The following is a 15,258-nucleotide window of genomic DNA, read 5'->3' on the forward strand; positions in this document are numbered from 1 at the left end:
GAAATGAGTGCGATCTGTCGGTTCGATATCGCTTACAGATTGCATCGACCAGAAACTAAGGTTGCCGACATGATTTCCCGATTTCCTGGGATGGGCAGGAGTCCGTGTCATGTCAATGCAGCATGTGGTGGTGGGCATAATCTTCCGATCGTCCTCTCAGCCACCACCACCGTCATGTCATTTGATTAGTATATATGCTCTGTCAAACCATGCTGGGCTGCTCTTTTTGATGAGCAGGCTGGGATTGTGTAAAATGACAGACAGCGCCAGAGACAGGCGAGACAGGACAAGACAGGCTCGAGGCCCTTTGATGTTGCACACGGCTCCAGCCCACGGTGCCTCGGGCCAGTCCCGGGTAACACTTGCGCGTTCACAACGGCAGAGCGACCCGGACGCAGCAGACTGGCTCTCGTATGTGAACAGCCATGCCTGGCTTCGGTACTATGTCGTGTCGTATTGGGTCGCATTGCATTGCGCCGCGCCCACAATTGTCCTCCCCCACGGGCAGCTGCCAACTGCACCACACCGCACCGCACCGCATTCGCATCGCACAGGCACAGGCACAACATTACTGTACCTGCGCTTTCGCCGCGCCGCGCTGCGTCAGTGCGACCAGAGGCCATCTGTGCTCACACCCTGACCTGAACCCCCTGCGTCTCCCCGGGTTTCAAGGGTTCGCAAGCGGGGGGGGCGCTGCTGCGGAACCCCCCCCCCCCTCGCTCCCCTTTGGTAGGACGGTACCTCGTCGCTGTGCATCTGAAACATGCCACGAATAGGTTGCTGTTCATCTGTGCGAACCGCGCTTGCAGGGCTGCATGAGAATCGCTTGTTTCGAGTGCTTGCCCTTGCCTCCCTCGCTCCCCCCCTGTCCCCGCACACGGCCCAGCCCAGCCCAGCCCAGCTCAGGGGACAAGACAGACAGACGGTTGCGCCGCCGGTCCGCTCGTTGAAAGGCCTACGAGGCAACGGCTGACGAGCCGCGACTCACTTTAGAGTTTCCGGTGGGCCCCAAGGTTGAACTGCGGGCTTTCGCGGGCAATTAACTCTTTCACTTGCCGTCTTGCTGGCTGAATCTTGAGGCACGCCGTGTGTAATTTGCGCGGGCAGCTGGCCTTGGCCTCGGCCCTCCCAAAACAGGGCGAACAACAATATGAGACGGGAAAGCATGTGCAACTGCGACTGCTGCTGCTGCCTGTGGGCTCCGGCCTGCTCGCCCGAGTCCGAGACTTGTTGACGTCGACGGCCGCCAGCTTTGCGCAGGTTTGATAGGCAAGTTCCGTCTGAGCAGGCTCGCTCATCACTCAAGATGAAGATTGACATCGGGAGAAATTCGATGCGAGGGGCCCGACGTCATTAGAGCTCAGACGGCCCTCGTACTCGTCGTTTTGTCATCACACTCGGGATCCGTCAAAACATCCACCTCCACATTTCGAGGGCCAGAGCTTGCGGGCTCTCAATCTCCCAGCGCCCGGCAGCCCGGCAGCAGCGCTTTCTGGATGTCGCGTGCGCAACTCCATGTTCGCCAATCCCGGGGATCGGCGCTGGCATCTTGGGAAGCCTCTCCCGCAGTTCGGCTCACACCTGACAGGTCTGTTCCGATTCGCCTGCCAGGTCACGTCTCAGCAAGGGGGGAAGTTATTCACAACATATTATGATTGCCCGTTTCTGTTTCAGAGAACGCCAAAGAGAAGCCCCATGTGCAGCGCCGCAAACACGGGTGCATATCCTGTCCATCTGCCGAACACTCAGCTGCTCTCGTAATCCCCTGTGCTCTTTCTAAACTCGCCACCCGACGCATCCCTATAGCAATACGTGTCGACAACCTTGTGCACGGTGGGCACGTAGCCCGGCTTCAGGAACGCCTGCCCGTGGTCCAGGCCGTCGAGGTACAGCAGCTCCACCTCCCACTGGCCCGTCCAGATCCCCGGCGTCGCCCTCCACGCCTCGACCCGCTGCTCCGTGAAGTCGTGGATCTCCACGTCCCCGTAGTAGACGTAGCTCGCCACGGCCATGGGGTGCGTCACGCAGTCACGCCCGCCTAGGACGACCGTCGCCCGCCGGCCGCGGAGCTGCTCGCGCCACAGGATGGCGTCGCGGAAGTCGAACCTGCGCGCCAGCGTGTGCGCCACCATCGGGTCCGTCGCCGCGCCGTAGTAGATCTCCCACTCCGGTCCCGTGCGCGGCCGCCGCCGCGTGAAGTTCCAGGCCACGTCCGGCAGGTGCAGGAGGAGTGCGACGGGGTCGACCAGCACCACGGAGGATATCTTAGCCGCGAGTCCCTCCCGCCTCAGCATCGGTGAGAGGAGCAGCGTCCCGTACGAGTTGCCCACGAACACGAAGCTGTCGTACTCGAGGCCGTGCTGCGCCAGGATCTTGCTGATGGAGTCCATGAGCTCGCCTGAGGACGGCATTGGCGGGCAGATCTTGTTTGATACTGGGAGGAGCTCGATGGCGATCATGCCGACGTCTTTTGGGACTGAGTTGAGCCACACGAGGTAGGGTGCCACTTGCGCCATGTCAGTACCGCAGTCTACTTCCAGCATGTGCTCAAACGTAGTTGCCTCTCTCTCTCTTATGCTATTCTTTTTGTGGCCCCAGATGACCAGTCTCACTCGGGCCACTTACTGCCGATACCAATGCCGTGGATAAACACAATAGGCCGCTGTGTTTTTGACGTGTGAGGGCGGTAGAAGTAGGACATATCCGGCGCTGCGGATTGCTGTGAAGAGAACAGGGTCATAGGTCGGAAAGGGAAGACGCTGAAGAAGGTCTTTCGCGGTTGGCGGTAGAATTTGAAGCCTTTAGATAGAAGGAAGACTGTCGTCAAAGAGTCGGCGAAGCCAGTGAGCTATGGCAAAGTCAGCTAAGAGTGTCTCCTTGAGGGCCTGGAGAGCACGTCGTCTTCGACTCACAGAGTAAAATAACAGGCTGCGATGCGTCATCCTGACCGGATCAAAGCTCAGCCTCAGCGCCTTCGCATCACCCCGTCCCTTCTTGAACGTCACCGCCATCCGCTCTTCCAGCTCCTGAATATACTCGTCCAGCTCGGCCGTGTCGTCCCCGAAACTGCCATCCCGGCCGAAAAGACTCCAGAGCAGCCACTCTTTCAGGTTGTCCCTCCGTATGTCCTCCATGTGCGCCTTGTCGAACCACCCGCGTACGTAGGCGTCAAGGTCCGGTACAGTACTCATGCCCTTCGTGAATAATTCCTTCCTCTCCTCTCTCGTCATCCGCGAGGGCGCGGGGCCGGGCTTCTGGAGCCGGTGCTTGAACGGGAGGAACCAGAAGAGGTACCACAGGATCTCGATGGCCCCATACACCTCAATGAAGATCGAGAACGGGTGCGCGATGGCCGGGACGCCGCCTGCCAGGGCGGCCAGTACGAAGTAGGCGAAGCATATCAGGCCGGGGTAGATCAGCAAGACGGCGGTGACCCTCACGAAGATGAGCTCGGGCTTGGACAGCCCGACAAGCATTTTGGCGGTGGGATATTCCTATTCCCTTGCATTTGTAGTAGTGTCATGGTGGTGAGGAACTGGCGGAGGACCCCGGAAAAGGGTCTGGGCTGGTGTTATACCAACCATAGTGTCATTTTCGTGATCGGATTCCACGATCGAATCTCGTCTCAACAAAATTCCTCGATATGTCAAATCTTTCGGCAGACCAGACTGTCACACTGGAGCCGCTCGGTTCAGGTCTGTTTGGTCCCATGTCTGCGATCCGCCATCCGTTCGACAACACCCCCACACGGCGTCCGAAGATCCCACCCTTCGGCGGCATGTGCTTCCACCGGATCCATCAGCGTGCCGGGGGCGAGAAAAATCTCTCAAGAAGTTTCCTGTTCCAGCGTAGACCGGGGCCCCAAGCACTGACGGGCGGGAGCAGCCACGTCGGCAGGACCGGGGCTGTGCAGGAGGGGGGAGGGGATCTTGCAAACATTGGATGCGATGAAACGAATTCTCGTATGAGAAGGAACCGAGGCACGATGACGAGGCATAATCTCGACTGAGGGTTGACTAGTCTATTTGAACAGAGATGACGGGTTCAGGAGCTCGAGTGGCGATTGGTTAGAGTTTCGCGCAATGAGACATCGGCGGGCAGTGCTCCAACGCCTTCACATACTCGCTCTCCATGCATGAAGAGGTCGAAGAATCTTCGATGGAATTTTTGGAAGTTTTCCGTAAGCATATATCGTTCACTTGTGATGTTTTCGTCTGTCCCTCGTGGTATAGCCCCAAGCCCGGCTCGTCCTGTTCGTAAACTCGTGTGCTCGAGTGAAGACGAGAAATAATCAGAAGCTTTCGCGGCGGGCGATAGGCTGCTCCGGCACGGAACTGAAGCACATCCGTAGCTTCACAACCTTCGTTGCGCCGTCGATCACGCCGTGAAACGTTTACGGGCGATGGAAGGTTTATTATCTTGGCCGTGGATAATAATTGGGTGGTGAATTGGTCTTCAGGGCTCGCATTACACGGCACGACCGGCTAGTAGCGTCTCCAGTGGAAGCCGCCAGTCCGACGAGCCTCTTGAACGCATGATCAGATGTTTTGAGGATTTCTAGCTAATTAAATGGAATCTTGCATGCACAGTATTCGTTATGCTCGGTCGATCCGCAGACGTCCTCGGTCAAAATCATCGCTCCATACCACATGGGTATGCAGTATAGGTTATCCGATTTTCAGAGACAGACAGAAATATCAGACGAAATGTAGCCCTACTGATATAAGGGTGTATTTTACAATTTTTCCAGACATGCCAGGTTTCTGTGCTGTGTTACGCACACTTGCGGTACAATGTAATCGCGAATGTTGATTACTAGTTGTTTTCGAGTCTGCATGTGGATGAACGCTTTGTCAAGGCATATTATTCAAATATGGGGCTGAATCTACGTGAATGAATAATCGATGTGTATGCCAAGAGTTATACAGACGAAATCTCATCTACCGAAATTCCCATAGGTGTAGCGTGGGTCAAGCGGCGTGCCACTAGAATGAGGGTGCTGTGTTTTCAGCTGTCTTATCTGGTGGGCAACATCCTCTAACTGGAAGCACCTACTGAGCATCCTGAACGGGGCTCACATTTCTCTCCGTACTCAAAACCGTGGCTAACGCTGAGATAGCAGTGATGGAGTGTCGTGGGTTTCGTCACAAATTTTATTGGCAGGGTGCCTGTAGCCTAAGAACTCTGCAAATCCTGATCTGTGTATATTCTATTATCTCGAATTTTGAGCCCACTTACTCTCAAGATGATCTCTACAAACATTATCTGCATTGATAATCAGGTCTTTCCGTAGAGGTTCAGTTCCGTGGCATGCCTACCTGTGGCTGTTGCTGGCCACCCAGACGTTGGTCACATGCCAAAGCTTTTGACCAGGACTAAAGATTGAAGCATACTCTATGTCCAAGTAAGTTGAAATAATGACCCTTAGTCTCGATTCCACAACTGACTGGGCATTGCTCTACTGTAGTCCGCATACAAGGCTCTGTTTGGTAGTCGCTCTTAACGCCTTACTAATTGAGACGGACCCAACTGTCGTTGAGATACATCACTAGCCTGACGAACAATTTCAAAGCCTTCACCCTATATAAAAAAAATCTTCAGTCCTTTTCCTAAGTCCAGTGGTCTAATGGCAAGACTCAGATACCTTGGGTGGTTGGTGGCAGCACAAAGGAGATTGGGGTTCGAGTCCCTGCTGGGCAATACTGTTTATTTTCTACATTCCTCGAGACAAAGACTTCAATTTGAAGAAGACCACTCTTGTCTCTTCAATTATAAAATCGCACAGGAGCGTCCAGTCTCTGACGGCCATTCAGGAGCGGCACCGACACAACATCATAGTCTTTACAGAAACAAGAGTCTTGGGAGCAGAGGAGCGTTCCATTGCAGGTGGAGCTCTTTGAATCGGAGATTCGAATTGAAGTACATGTCCGTAAAACGACCAGAGATGAGGCACGGTTATGATAATGGCACGAGGTGGGTATGAGAACTAGACCCTAGGTTCAACTTTGCCTCCTGTCACCTTCGTTTCCAACCATCGAATGTTTCATCCGCATCCGTCCGACCAAGAGAGTTCTTTTATCACTCCGATGACTTATCCCGCTTCTTCGCTTTCTTCTCTGCCCTTTTCGACACCCTCCTCTCCCTCGGAGGCAAGGGAGGGGGCGCCGGTTCAAATTCCTGGTTGATCATCTCCCTCTTGCCTCTCCTCGCCGTCTCCTCCTCAATCTTCTGAGTCTCCTCCTCTCCAATCACTTTTGCGATGCTGGCGTTGACCCTGCCGCGGATGACCTCTCCAGCACCGTTTGCCCAGGCAAAGAATCCAACGACCTTCTGTACCAAGCTTCGATCGAGATCCGGGCCGGGTTCCCCCCTCTAGTGTTCGACCCGTGACGTCTGAGCCTTGTCGAACCTTCCATGCGTGAACTCCTCCTGTCCCTTCCTCACGATTGCCTCATCCTTGGCCTGCTTGGCCGTGTCCCCCGTGAAGCTGTCGGCGGCGGCGGCGAGATTTCCCCGGAGCACCTCTCCAGCACCCTTTGGGGTATGTCAGTTGAGTGATGACGGCACGAAGGCAGATGACCTGTTACTCACATGGATCTTAGCAAAGGGAGCCTTGGCCTTCTGGCCAATGCTTGGACCGGGAATCCTACCCGGCCCTTGATTGGAAGAGGTCTGCTGGGTGTTGTTGCCCAGGTCGGGCGGGACCTCTGACAAGGGTGTGACAGGCTCATGAGCTAGCAGTGATGGGCGATGCTCGTCGGCATTGTATGATTTCTGCCTAACTGCGTCGGCGGCGCCCTCGTAGCCGGGGGCGTAGTTGCTGTTACGATGTCCGCGCTCCGACGTCGAGACGCCAGCATCTGCGTCGCCCATGTGGGTTCGAGGTACACCGTGGACGATGTGGGAAGATGCATCTGACGGCTCGTTCCTCTGGGCAGCTGCCAACTCGCTTTGGGCAGCGTTCAGCTGGTTATGCGTGTCCTGAGCAGTGGGGATGCGGCCGTTCGGGTCGCCTATCTCAGTGGACCGCGCAACATTCATCCTTGCCTCCTCGGACTTGGAGTTGGGAATTGGCGAGGTGACGTTGTTACCTGGGTCGTGTGCAAAGTCGCGAGTGCCGGTGTTTTCACGCAGCGTCGGTCCTGGGCTCACCGTGTTGTTGGTTATATCGTCTGTTCGGCGAGGAGTGTGGTTAGATATAGGAGAGCTATGAGTTCCTACCCCAAGTATTTCATGGCGGTTTGCGAAGTTGGTGGCTTCCATTGTGATGTTTACACTGGCTTCACCTGATGGAGATTTGAAGGGATTCTGGCACAGTCAAGTGCAACAAAGACATACAAGGAAACCAAGGGCTGTTTAGTCTGGACGATTGTTGGTATGTTTCTGGTTTGTAGATTTTTTTATAGGGAGTTTATGGGAGCGAGGTCAACTTTCAAATGAGAGAGCGTGGGTCAGTTCCATAGGCCAGGACGCCCATGAAGGACGTTCGATATATATATGTACTCAACCCCATGGCAACAACCGCCCTTGAAATCCGGAGAAGATGTTCCGCTCGTGGTAAAGATGAACGCGGAGCTCAGCTCCTTCTCTCGTGCGTAACGTCAGAATCGGGCTGGGCCCCAGGGTTCGTGCAGCACGCGGAGCTTTGTCGCCAGCATGACCACTGGTTGACGTCACCCCAAGGAAGGTGCCACTGCATAGCATGATATGGTGACTCCCAGGCGGCGGCCATACAGATGATACTGCGGTCAATGGTATCGATTTACATTGTTTGTTGGGTATGTAGATACCCACCGGGAACGACTCATCGTATCGGATGCTCAAGCTTTGACACTTGACCAACAGGACTACCCACCGCAGCAGCGGGGTTGCCTTTGCTATGGGCTGGTGCCCAGCAGGACTGCAGGGGTCGGACATGTCATGTCCATGAATGTCTCTGTCTCTGACTTCCGTCTGCATTCTGGCGACGCTGGCACGATGATCGACTAGGGGCATGTCAACCAAAAGAGAGACGTCAGCGTCGATCTCGTAGCGAGGCGTGGCAGTGGGCAACAAATGTCTCGTGCATCGTGGCACAAACCTGCAGCAAGACGTCAGGCTGGGCATTGGCAGGAATCCCATCCGAATGGACCGTGAGGTTTTATTTTCTTTTGCCTTGGACTGTTATAGTCCACACAGGAGACCGCATCTCCCAAGGCCTACCGAGTCGATTCTCTGGGCGAGTTGTGTTTGTCCAGAGACACTGCAAATCTGAGGTCCACAGTGGGACAGTTCTAATAGTGACCTGCTAGTGAGGCAAGTTGGGCCAAGGAGGGTAAGGGTTATTAAGGACCCCATCCCTTGGAGCCATAATTTCCCCGTCCACCCATCCGTGAAGTGCCTCTTCCCACTTGGCAACTGCCTTGTTGGACTAACAGAACGCCGAGTATTTACTTAGGAAGTCACAGTACAGCTGGGATGGGCCATGGTGTCTCCAAAACGACGGTTTTCCTTGAAAACCCACCGGCGAATTGCCCAAGTGGTGTCGGACATGCCGACTCTCGAGCCACGCCGCAGCACGCTGAACAAGTCCGTCGGCAGGATCCAGCGGCTGACAGGCCATAGGACATCATGGTCAGCTCGCACTCGCTTCCACTGGTTTGACCTAGTCTTTTAGCCGCGACCACCTTGGCTAGCTAAGCCAACCAAAACACCGTCGGCATAACCTCGTCGACCTCCGTCGCTTCAGCCCACTGCAGTTGCTCGTTCATCGCCCGGGCTTTCAAGCTTCAACGTGTGGCCGACGCCGTGCGGCAGAGATGGCTGTCTCCGCTCGTTCTAGTGACATGAGTTCACATTTGAGGTTACAGCCGTGATGCAATCAGCCGGCTCTGAAGTATATATGTCCATGTATCGCGACGTTCCTGGCTGACCTCCGTGGCTGACCTCTCGCCGTCACCATCGTCTTGAGGACCTGTATTTTCAATCGCGCTCCTGTAAGCCGCAACACAAGTGATAAGCAGTCGACCTCATCCCAAAAAGTGATCCTGTGAAGACCTCAGGACATCCCTCGAGTAAAACCATATTTTCTCACCGAGCCATCGTTTCGACGACACAGTACTATGGGTATCATCTTCAGCGCAATATCGCAGGCGTTTCCGCCCAAGCCCAGCTTCACCGAGAAGGACATTGGGAATCTGAGTGGCAAGGTAATCATCCTACCTGGCGCCAATCGAAGGAAGTTAACGGGAGCAAGGGCAACACTAACTGAGGTCAGGTCTACATCGTCACTGGTGCCAACACAGGTCTCGGCAAAGAGATCGCTCAGATCCTCTACTCCAAGGATGCCAAGGTCTACTGCGCAGCTCGTTCGAGGGAGAAGGCCCAGGGCGCAATAAATGCAATCAAGGCAGCCTGGCCCAACTCTCGCGGGCAGCTCATCTTCCTGCCCCTCGACCTGGCCGACCTGAGCACTATCAAGGCCTCCGCCGAGGATTTCCTCTCCAAGGAAGACAGACTGCACGTCCTCTTCAACAACGCCGGCGTCATGAAGCCGCCCAATGGCTCCAAGACGGCCCAGGGTTACGAGCTGCAGCTGGGCGTCAACAACCTAGGCACGTTCCTCTTCACGAAGCTCCTGACCCCGACTCTCGCCCGCACCGCCAGGGCCGAGGACCCGTCCTCGGTGCGTGTCGTTTGGGTGAGCTCGTCGGCCGCCGAGTCGATCCAGGTGCCCAGTGGAGGCGTCGACTTGTCCAACCTGGACTACCACGTCGACAAGAGCCCCTTCGACAAGTACTGTGTGTCCAAGGCTGGTAACTACCTCCAGGGCGTGGAGTTCGCCCGGCGTCACAAGGAGGACGGCATCGTCAGTATCCCGCTCAACCCTGGCAACCTCAACTCGGATCTATGGCGTTCGTTCGGTAGCGGGGCGCAGGGTTTCTTGAGGAGCTTCGTGCTGCACCCACCCATCCTTGGAGCTTACACACAGCTCTTTGCTGCATTTTCACCCCAGGTGTCTATCGAGAGATCTGGTGAATGGGGTAAGCTGTCCCAGTGGCTCGTTGATATCACACCTTTCAGCTGACTGTTATGCCCGTCCAGTGGTCCCGTGGGGTAGATTCATGAAGATCCGACAGCACCTGCTGGATGGAAGCAAGCCGGTTTCTGAAGGAGGTAACGGCACAGCGGAGAAGTTTTGGGAGTGGAGCGAGGAGCAGGTCAAGCCTTTCTTGTAGACGAGGGAGCGGTGGTATCAAGGCTCAGTATCTTTCCTCCATGATTTTTCATACCTGTGCCGTTTAATCGGGGTCGCACACAGTTGTCTTGAGCAAGTGAGGGAAGCAAGAGAATAAGCAAGATAGATTTCAGACTAACATCATACACGTACTAATTCATCCCGGGTCTGGCACTCTGTCTCGCTGAACAGGTCTCGGGCATTCTCACTTGTACAACAGTCTTCAATGCAGCTTGGTTTTTGCCATGCGTGCTCACTAATATTCACTGGGGAGGGAGCCGTCAGGCGGCACCAGGGCATATAAGCAATCTAGCGGCATGACCCCCTAACCTCCTGTAATTTAATTTCCTGTAGGACAAGCTCACAAGGCGTCTTTTCCGGAAGTCGTGGTTCCAGCTCATTGAAACGTCAGGGCAACTCTGTCATGACTGTTGTTTGTCCGCGTTGATATTTCATGATGCCGACTTTTGAGGCGTGACAAGAAATTTTGGAGCGCGTGAAAGACGCACTTCTGTGTTTCTCGTTATTGTCTGTGGCACATCGAATTTGGGTCCCCAAGTGAATATCATCAAATGACGTTGACTTGGTCGACAGCATGATCGCTGCCGGATGATCTTGATTTTCGCCTCTATCAACTTCTTGGTATTAGGGAATCCGCTTCTTATCGCATGCCGACCATGATTCCTCGCATACCACGGCCAATCTTACCACTCTCTGCAGAATCAGGAGGTATGAGGTAATGATTGCTGAGGACTTTCGTGGATGACTGGCGGCTCCAAGTCAAATGGCTGTAAAGAAATTCAGGCGTGCCACCGTCTCTCTGCTTCAAGACTGCAAAGCGGCGTGAAATAGATTCAAGCGAACAATTCTGAATGAATTGAATAGCGCTTGAGTGCTTTCCAGCATGTGCCTGGACAAACCGCAGGCGGGAGGAATGATAGGGCGGCGTTCAATGGTGTCAGGCTCTCCCACGTAAGGGCAGCAGCGAGCTTTACTCCTCTGGCCTTGGTGGTCCATCATTGCGATACTCTCGAGCCTTGTTCGCCTGTGTGTCGGGTTAGCAAACAGCGGAAGACATGCGTGTGTGTTGACGGCTGGGGAGCCACTGCTACAGGATGCGTACCCGGTTCACTTTGGCGGCCTGTATCGAAGAACGTGTCCAGCTGGGTCATTCAAATTAACACCTCAACTTGCATACATATGTTCAATAAGCTTCAGACAGCTTTAGAGAGGCTCACACGAAGAGAACGCACGCCATGGTGAAAGCTGCCAGGGGTGCCATAAGGTTCTGCTCGTGGAGATGTCAGCGATGCGTGCTGAGAAGCGAAACGTGGGTAGAAAGCCCTGTACCCTCGGGTTGATACTGCCTCTCTGAGGTGCCATGATGACTGTGGTTAGGGTAATGAAATCAGAGGTGATATCGCAGTCTTCCGGCAGAATCCGGTGTGTTGCTGTAGGTGATGAGCCAGAGCACCAGCGCAGAGAAAAGGAGCTGCTGGCGATCGACGTTGGACGGGTTGTTCTGTGGTCAGGCCACACAGCACAGGGGTTTAACCCCCCTGTTCGGCGTTCAGCAGTCTGCGGTCCAGCAGTGGGGGGCCAAATGATCCTTCGAGTTACCTAGGGGCTTGCCTGAAGGTAGTAGGACAGCTGATGCTAGAATTATGAATTAACCATGTTGTACATTGTATATTACTGTAGCGGGCAAATAGATTCAAACCAAATTGTGAAGTTGCGTTGCTCACAGCTGCAGTCGCCGTTACAGGCGCCCCCGCGCACCTGCGCGCTGCGCAGACATGCCGGCTGTCTATTTCCGAGTTGCGGGATGAGGAGAAAGCCTCCGACGACACCGGAGCCCGTCCGCCCAGGAAAGTTCCCATTTCACAACGCACCAGACATGGCAGCCCGCCTGAACTCCATAGCAAGGATAATCACAGCAGCACCACGGCCAGCAATTTCTGTCGCAGCGTCCCAAGCTTGTCTCGGAACAACACAATTCAGGATGGCATCTTCGACCCCGAGGACATACGAATGGCTGGTGGTGGTCCCTGACAAGCCGGGCGCTCTCGCGAAGCGACTTGAAGTTCGACCGTAAGTTCCTAGGCCAGTTTTCCCAAAACTTATTTCCCCTCATACATGTATGTAACTGCCTGCTTGTGTACCAATTCTAACACATCCCAGCCAACATTTCGAGGGCCTGACCAAGCTGAAGGAGTCAGGCGCATTCAAGATGGGAGGTAATACAGCCCCACCTCTCTCCCCGCTACCGGGCACTCGAAACCAGATGCTGATAGCCCTTCAGGTGCCGTGTTGGAAGAGATGCCGCCGGATGACGAGGTCTCGAGCATGAAGTTCAGCGGATCCACCCTCATGGTTGTGGCGGAGAGCAAGCAGGCGGTCATTGACCTGATCAAGGACGACATCTACGTCAAGTCCGGCGTCTGGGACCTGGAGAAGGCCCAGATCTGGCCCGCCAAGATCGCCTTCAGGTTCCCTTAGAACTACGCACCAGACAGGCTGTCTTGAGAATGTGGGCAGGCACGGGCTTGAGCAGAATGTGCAGACTGAGGTATCAAGTCATGAAAGGAGGCATGAGAACGCCCTTTACTGAATCTGTGACACTCCTTCAGTGAAACATGCAATTCATACCACGAAGGGGTCATCCCCAGCTAATGCCCCACAACAAAGCCCAGAGCAACAACCATAACCATGGAGATGGAGCGTTGTCTTACAGTCAAGGCACCAGTTGTTCTGTGGGAACACACGTCTCATGTTATTGCAAACAACCTCTGTCGAGAGCCCTGATCTAATCCCGCAACACTCCTGCCACAAGCACAGTAAATAAGTATCAACCACCAAACCCACCATCGTACCATGTGATTTGGGGCCGTCAGTCCCGAGCGCCAGCAAAACATGCGACAGCCCCAGAGCCGTTTCACAACCCGCTGGTTCGTCCAGATGCAGCCAACCCAGGCCTGAGCTCATTTTACCATACTCCGTAATGAATTTGGCTGTCGATACAAGGAAGCAGTTTCAAATCGCTGGTTAGTTCTCGTCACCGCCAAAAGTATGAGCAAATGCAAAGTTAGTTGTGACTTTGACCTGGAGGGCCGCCCTGGTCTGCATCGCTGGGCTGTAGGAGGCACTGCGGCACGGCTTGCCTTCCCCCACGAGTTCAGTTCGCCAGTATACCTGCAGCATGAGCTTTCACCCACACCACAACCCAACTCCCGGCCCCTCAACGACCAGCACCTGTGGATTTATCCTCTGTGAATCTTGTACATCCATCCTCCGTCACGGCTCTAAGACGCCGTTATTTATGCATCAGCATTCTCGGACGCTTCCGCACGAGATTCGGCGTCGACCCGCAGTTCATAGTTGAGCTCGAAGCACTCCGCGAGAAGGTCCGCCACTGCTGCTTGACCTTCTGGGATGTCTCCATTGATCTCGAATTTTCCGTCGGTGCGCATGTTGTCGATGGAGTTGAGCTATGGTCAATCAGTAATTTTGCCCGGGCATTGAGATATCATAGGTTTGGTCCCACCTTCATGCTGTAAGGGTATAGTTCCCTCACTGAGCTCCCGCCCCCTGAGTTCTTGACCTCGAGCAGACACCGCTTCAAGGTCGACAATTGGTTATATACTGGCAGCAATGCTTCTGACACTGGCTCCGATAGTACCATAAGGTGGTAGATGTAGCCGTAACTGCGCCTAATCAGGTAGAGCAATGTCTACAAGCCTTGTCAGCTGCCGGTGGATCCACGTAGATGGACTGGATGGTACGTACCCTCTGCACATAGAGCTCTGCCGGCTTGCCCTCCTCGTCCAACCAATTGCCATCCACTCTGGCCTCGTCGATCTTGTCGAGCTGCCGTTGGTAATCGTAGAGATCGGTCTCTCTGAGAGACCACGCCGGTGTGATCGAGAACTTATCGAGATCATTGCGGATGCCAATCAAGACATCGTAGACACTTCTCCACTGCTCTGGCATAACGCCTTTCCTCTCCAACACAATGTCGGACCACATAAGAACCCGGCTCAGGAGCTCAGACACCACATCGCTGCCCTTGGCGACTTGACCATCTGCGGCAAGAAACTTCCCGTCTTGCCGCTGTGCGTCAATTTCCTTCAACTGAGCTTGAAGCTTCTTGACCTCGGAAGTGTTAAACTACGAAAACGTCAGTAATTTGTCTTGACAACCCCGGACAGCCCATGAACTCACTTTGGCTTTCGTGTTTGCCAGCGACAGAGACCTCAAAATCGAGATAACCTTCTCATGCACAGTAAGCAACGTCTCATCCAGGTCGTCCAGCTTTTTCTGCAACATTGCCAGTGATGATTGGCACAGTTCAACCCTCTTCGACAACAATTTGAGCAGGTACGGGGAGTGCCTCGCGTCCGCATCGTTGACGGTTCTCGAAAGCTGGTCTAGCGTCTTGGCCATACTATCCAAGTCCTTCGCAGAGAACAGGTTGGCTTCCGTGAGGTGCTTCAGCAGGCGCTTAATGGTCGAGGTAAGGGAGTATGCCGCGGGCGCCTCATTCGTCCTGCCGATCGTCATGAAGAAGAGCGACACGAGCTGGAAGCAGCTCTCAATGATCTTATCAAGGCGGTTCTCGCCGGCCTGATCCTTGGCGTCTCCCCGAATCTCGTTGACCTTGCGGATCTCCTCGATGGTTTGCTCGTATAATCCGATGACATCCTGGGACCGAATGTATTTTGTCCGGTCCTGTTTGAGAAGAAGAAGCTGGTCACGGATTGCCGCGAGGCGCTCCATGACCTCCTGCTCCCGTGCATCCTGGGGAGGTGGGATGACAGGTGTGTCCATGATGGGCTGGGGTGACTGACGGGCCCCTCTCTAAAAACCGGTCGAAGGTGGTGAAATGAGACAGACTCTTTGAACTGTGGCGTATACAAACAGAGCGAGACTATTGCGAGCGCCCCGAAGCTCTTTTCCAAGACCAAATGATGGGATTCCAGCAATGTGAGATGCGGCGTCTGCAGTTCCGGCGCCGTGAGGAGAAGATGAAGATCTCGCGTGCT

The 15,258-nt window shown here is 54.6% G+C and overlaps 6 protein-coding genes across 6 annotated transcripts; 2 read left to right on the top strand and 4 right to left on the bottom strand.

Annotated features, from left to right (window-relative positions):
* Positions 1–1,745: 1,745 nt before the first annotated feature.
* Positions 1,746–3,476, bottom strand: INS49_012869 (uncharacterized protein; the record flags this gene model as incomplete). The annotated part of the gene is made up of 3 exons (XM_043173571.1): positions 1,746–2,506; positions 2,626–2,848; positions 2,913–3,476. 3 exons carry the CDS (start codon positions 3,474–3,476, stop codon positions 1,746–1,748), a joined length of 1,548 nt encoding a protein of 515 aa, XP_043022868.1.
* A 2,602-nt stretch (positions 3,477–6,078) lies between these two features.
* On the bottom strand, positions 6,079–7,263 carry INS49_012870 (uncharacterized protein; the record flags this gene model as incomplete). Its single annotated transcript, XM_043173572.1, has 3 exons — positions 6,079–6,330; positions 6,385–6,534; positions 6,592–7,263. The coding sequence occupies 3 exons, from the start codon at positions 7,261–7,263 to the stop codon at positions 6,079–6,081; spliced, it is 1,074 nt and encodes a 357-aa protein (XP_043022869.1).
* Positions 7,264–9,101: 1,838 nt separating this feature from the next.
* Positions 9,102–10,217, top strand: INS49_012871 (uncharacterized protein; the record flags this gene model as incomplete). Its single annotated transcript, XM_043173573.1, has 3 exons — positions 9,102–9,188; positions 9,257–10,022; positions 10,084–10,217. The coding sequence occupies 3 exons, from the start codon at positions 9,102–9,104 to the stop codon at positions 10,215–10,217; spliced, it is 987 nt and encodes a 328-aa protein (XP_043022870.1).
* A 990-nt stretch (positions 10,218–11,207) lies between these two features.
* Positions 11,208–11,599, bottom strand: INS49_012872 (uncharacterized protein; the record flags this gene model as incomplete). The annotated part of the gene is made up of 4 exons (XM_043173574.1): positions 11,208–11,261; positions 11,340–11,379; positions 11,455–11,504; positions 11,567–11,599. The coding sequence occupies 4 exons, from the start codon at positions 11,597–11,599 to the stop codon at positions 11,208–11,210; spliced, it is 177 nt and encodes a 58-aa protein (XP_043022871.1).
* Positions 11,600–12,218: 619 nt separating this feature from the next.
* INS49_012873 (uncharacterized protein) lies at positions 12,219–12,715 on the top strand (the record flags this gene model as incomplete). The annotated part of the gene is made up of 3 exons (XM_043173575.1): positions 12,219–12,307; positions 12,398–12,453; positions 12,519–12,715. The coding sequence occupies 3 exons, from the start codon at positions 12,219–12,221 to the stop codon at positions 12,713–12,715; spliced, it is 342 nt and encodes a 113-aa protein (XP_043022872.1).
* An 818-nt stretch (positions 12,716–13,533) lies between these two features.
* INS49_012874 (uncharacterized protein) lies at positions 13,534–15,043 on the bottom strand (the record flags this gene model as incomplete). The annotated part of the gene is made up of 4 exons (XM_043173576.1): positions 13,534–13,704; positions 13,761–13,946; positions 14,003–14,383; positions 14,438–15,043. The coding sequence occupies 4 exons, from the start codon at positions 15,041–15,043 to the stop codon at positions 13,534–13,536; spliced, it is 1,344 nt and encodes a 447-aa protein (XP_043022873.1).
* Positions 15,044–15,258: the final 215 nt, after the last annotated feature.

Source organism: Diaporthe citri (assembly GCF_014595645.1).
Source record: "Diaporthe citri strain NFHF-8-4 chromosome Unknown scaffold_6, whole genome shotgun sequence".
Classification (NCBI taxonomy): Eukaryota; Fungi; Ascomycota; class Sordariomycetes; order Diaporthales; family Diaporthaceae; genus Diaporthe; species Diaporthe citri.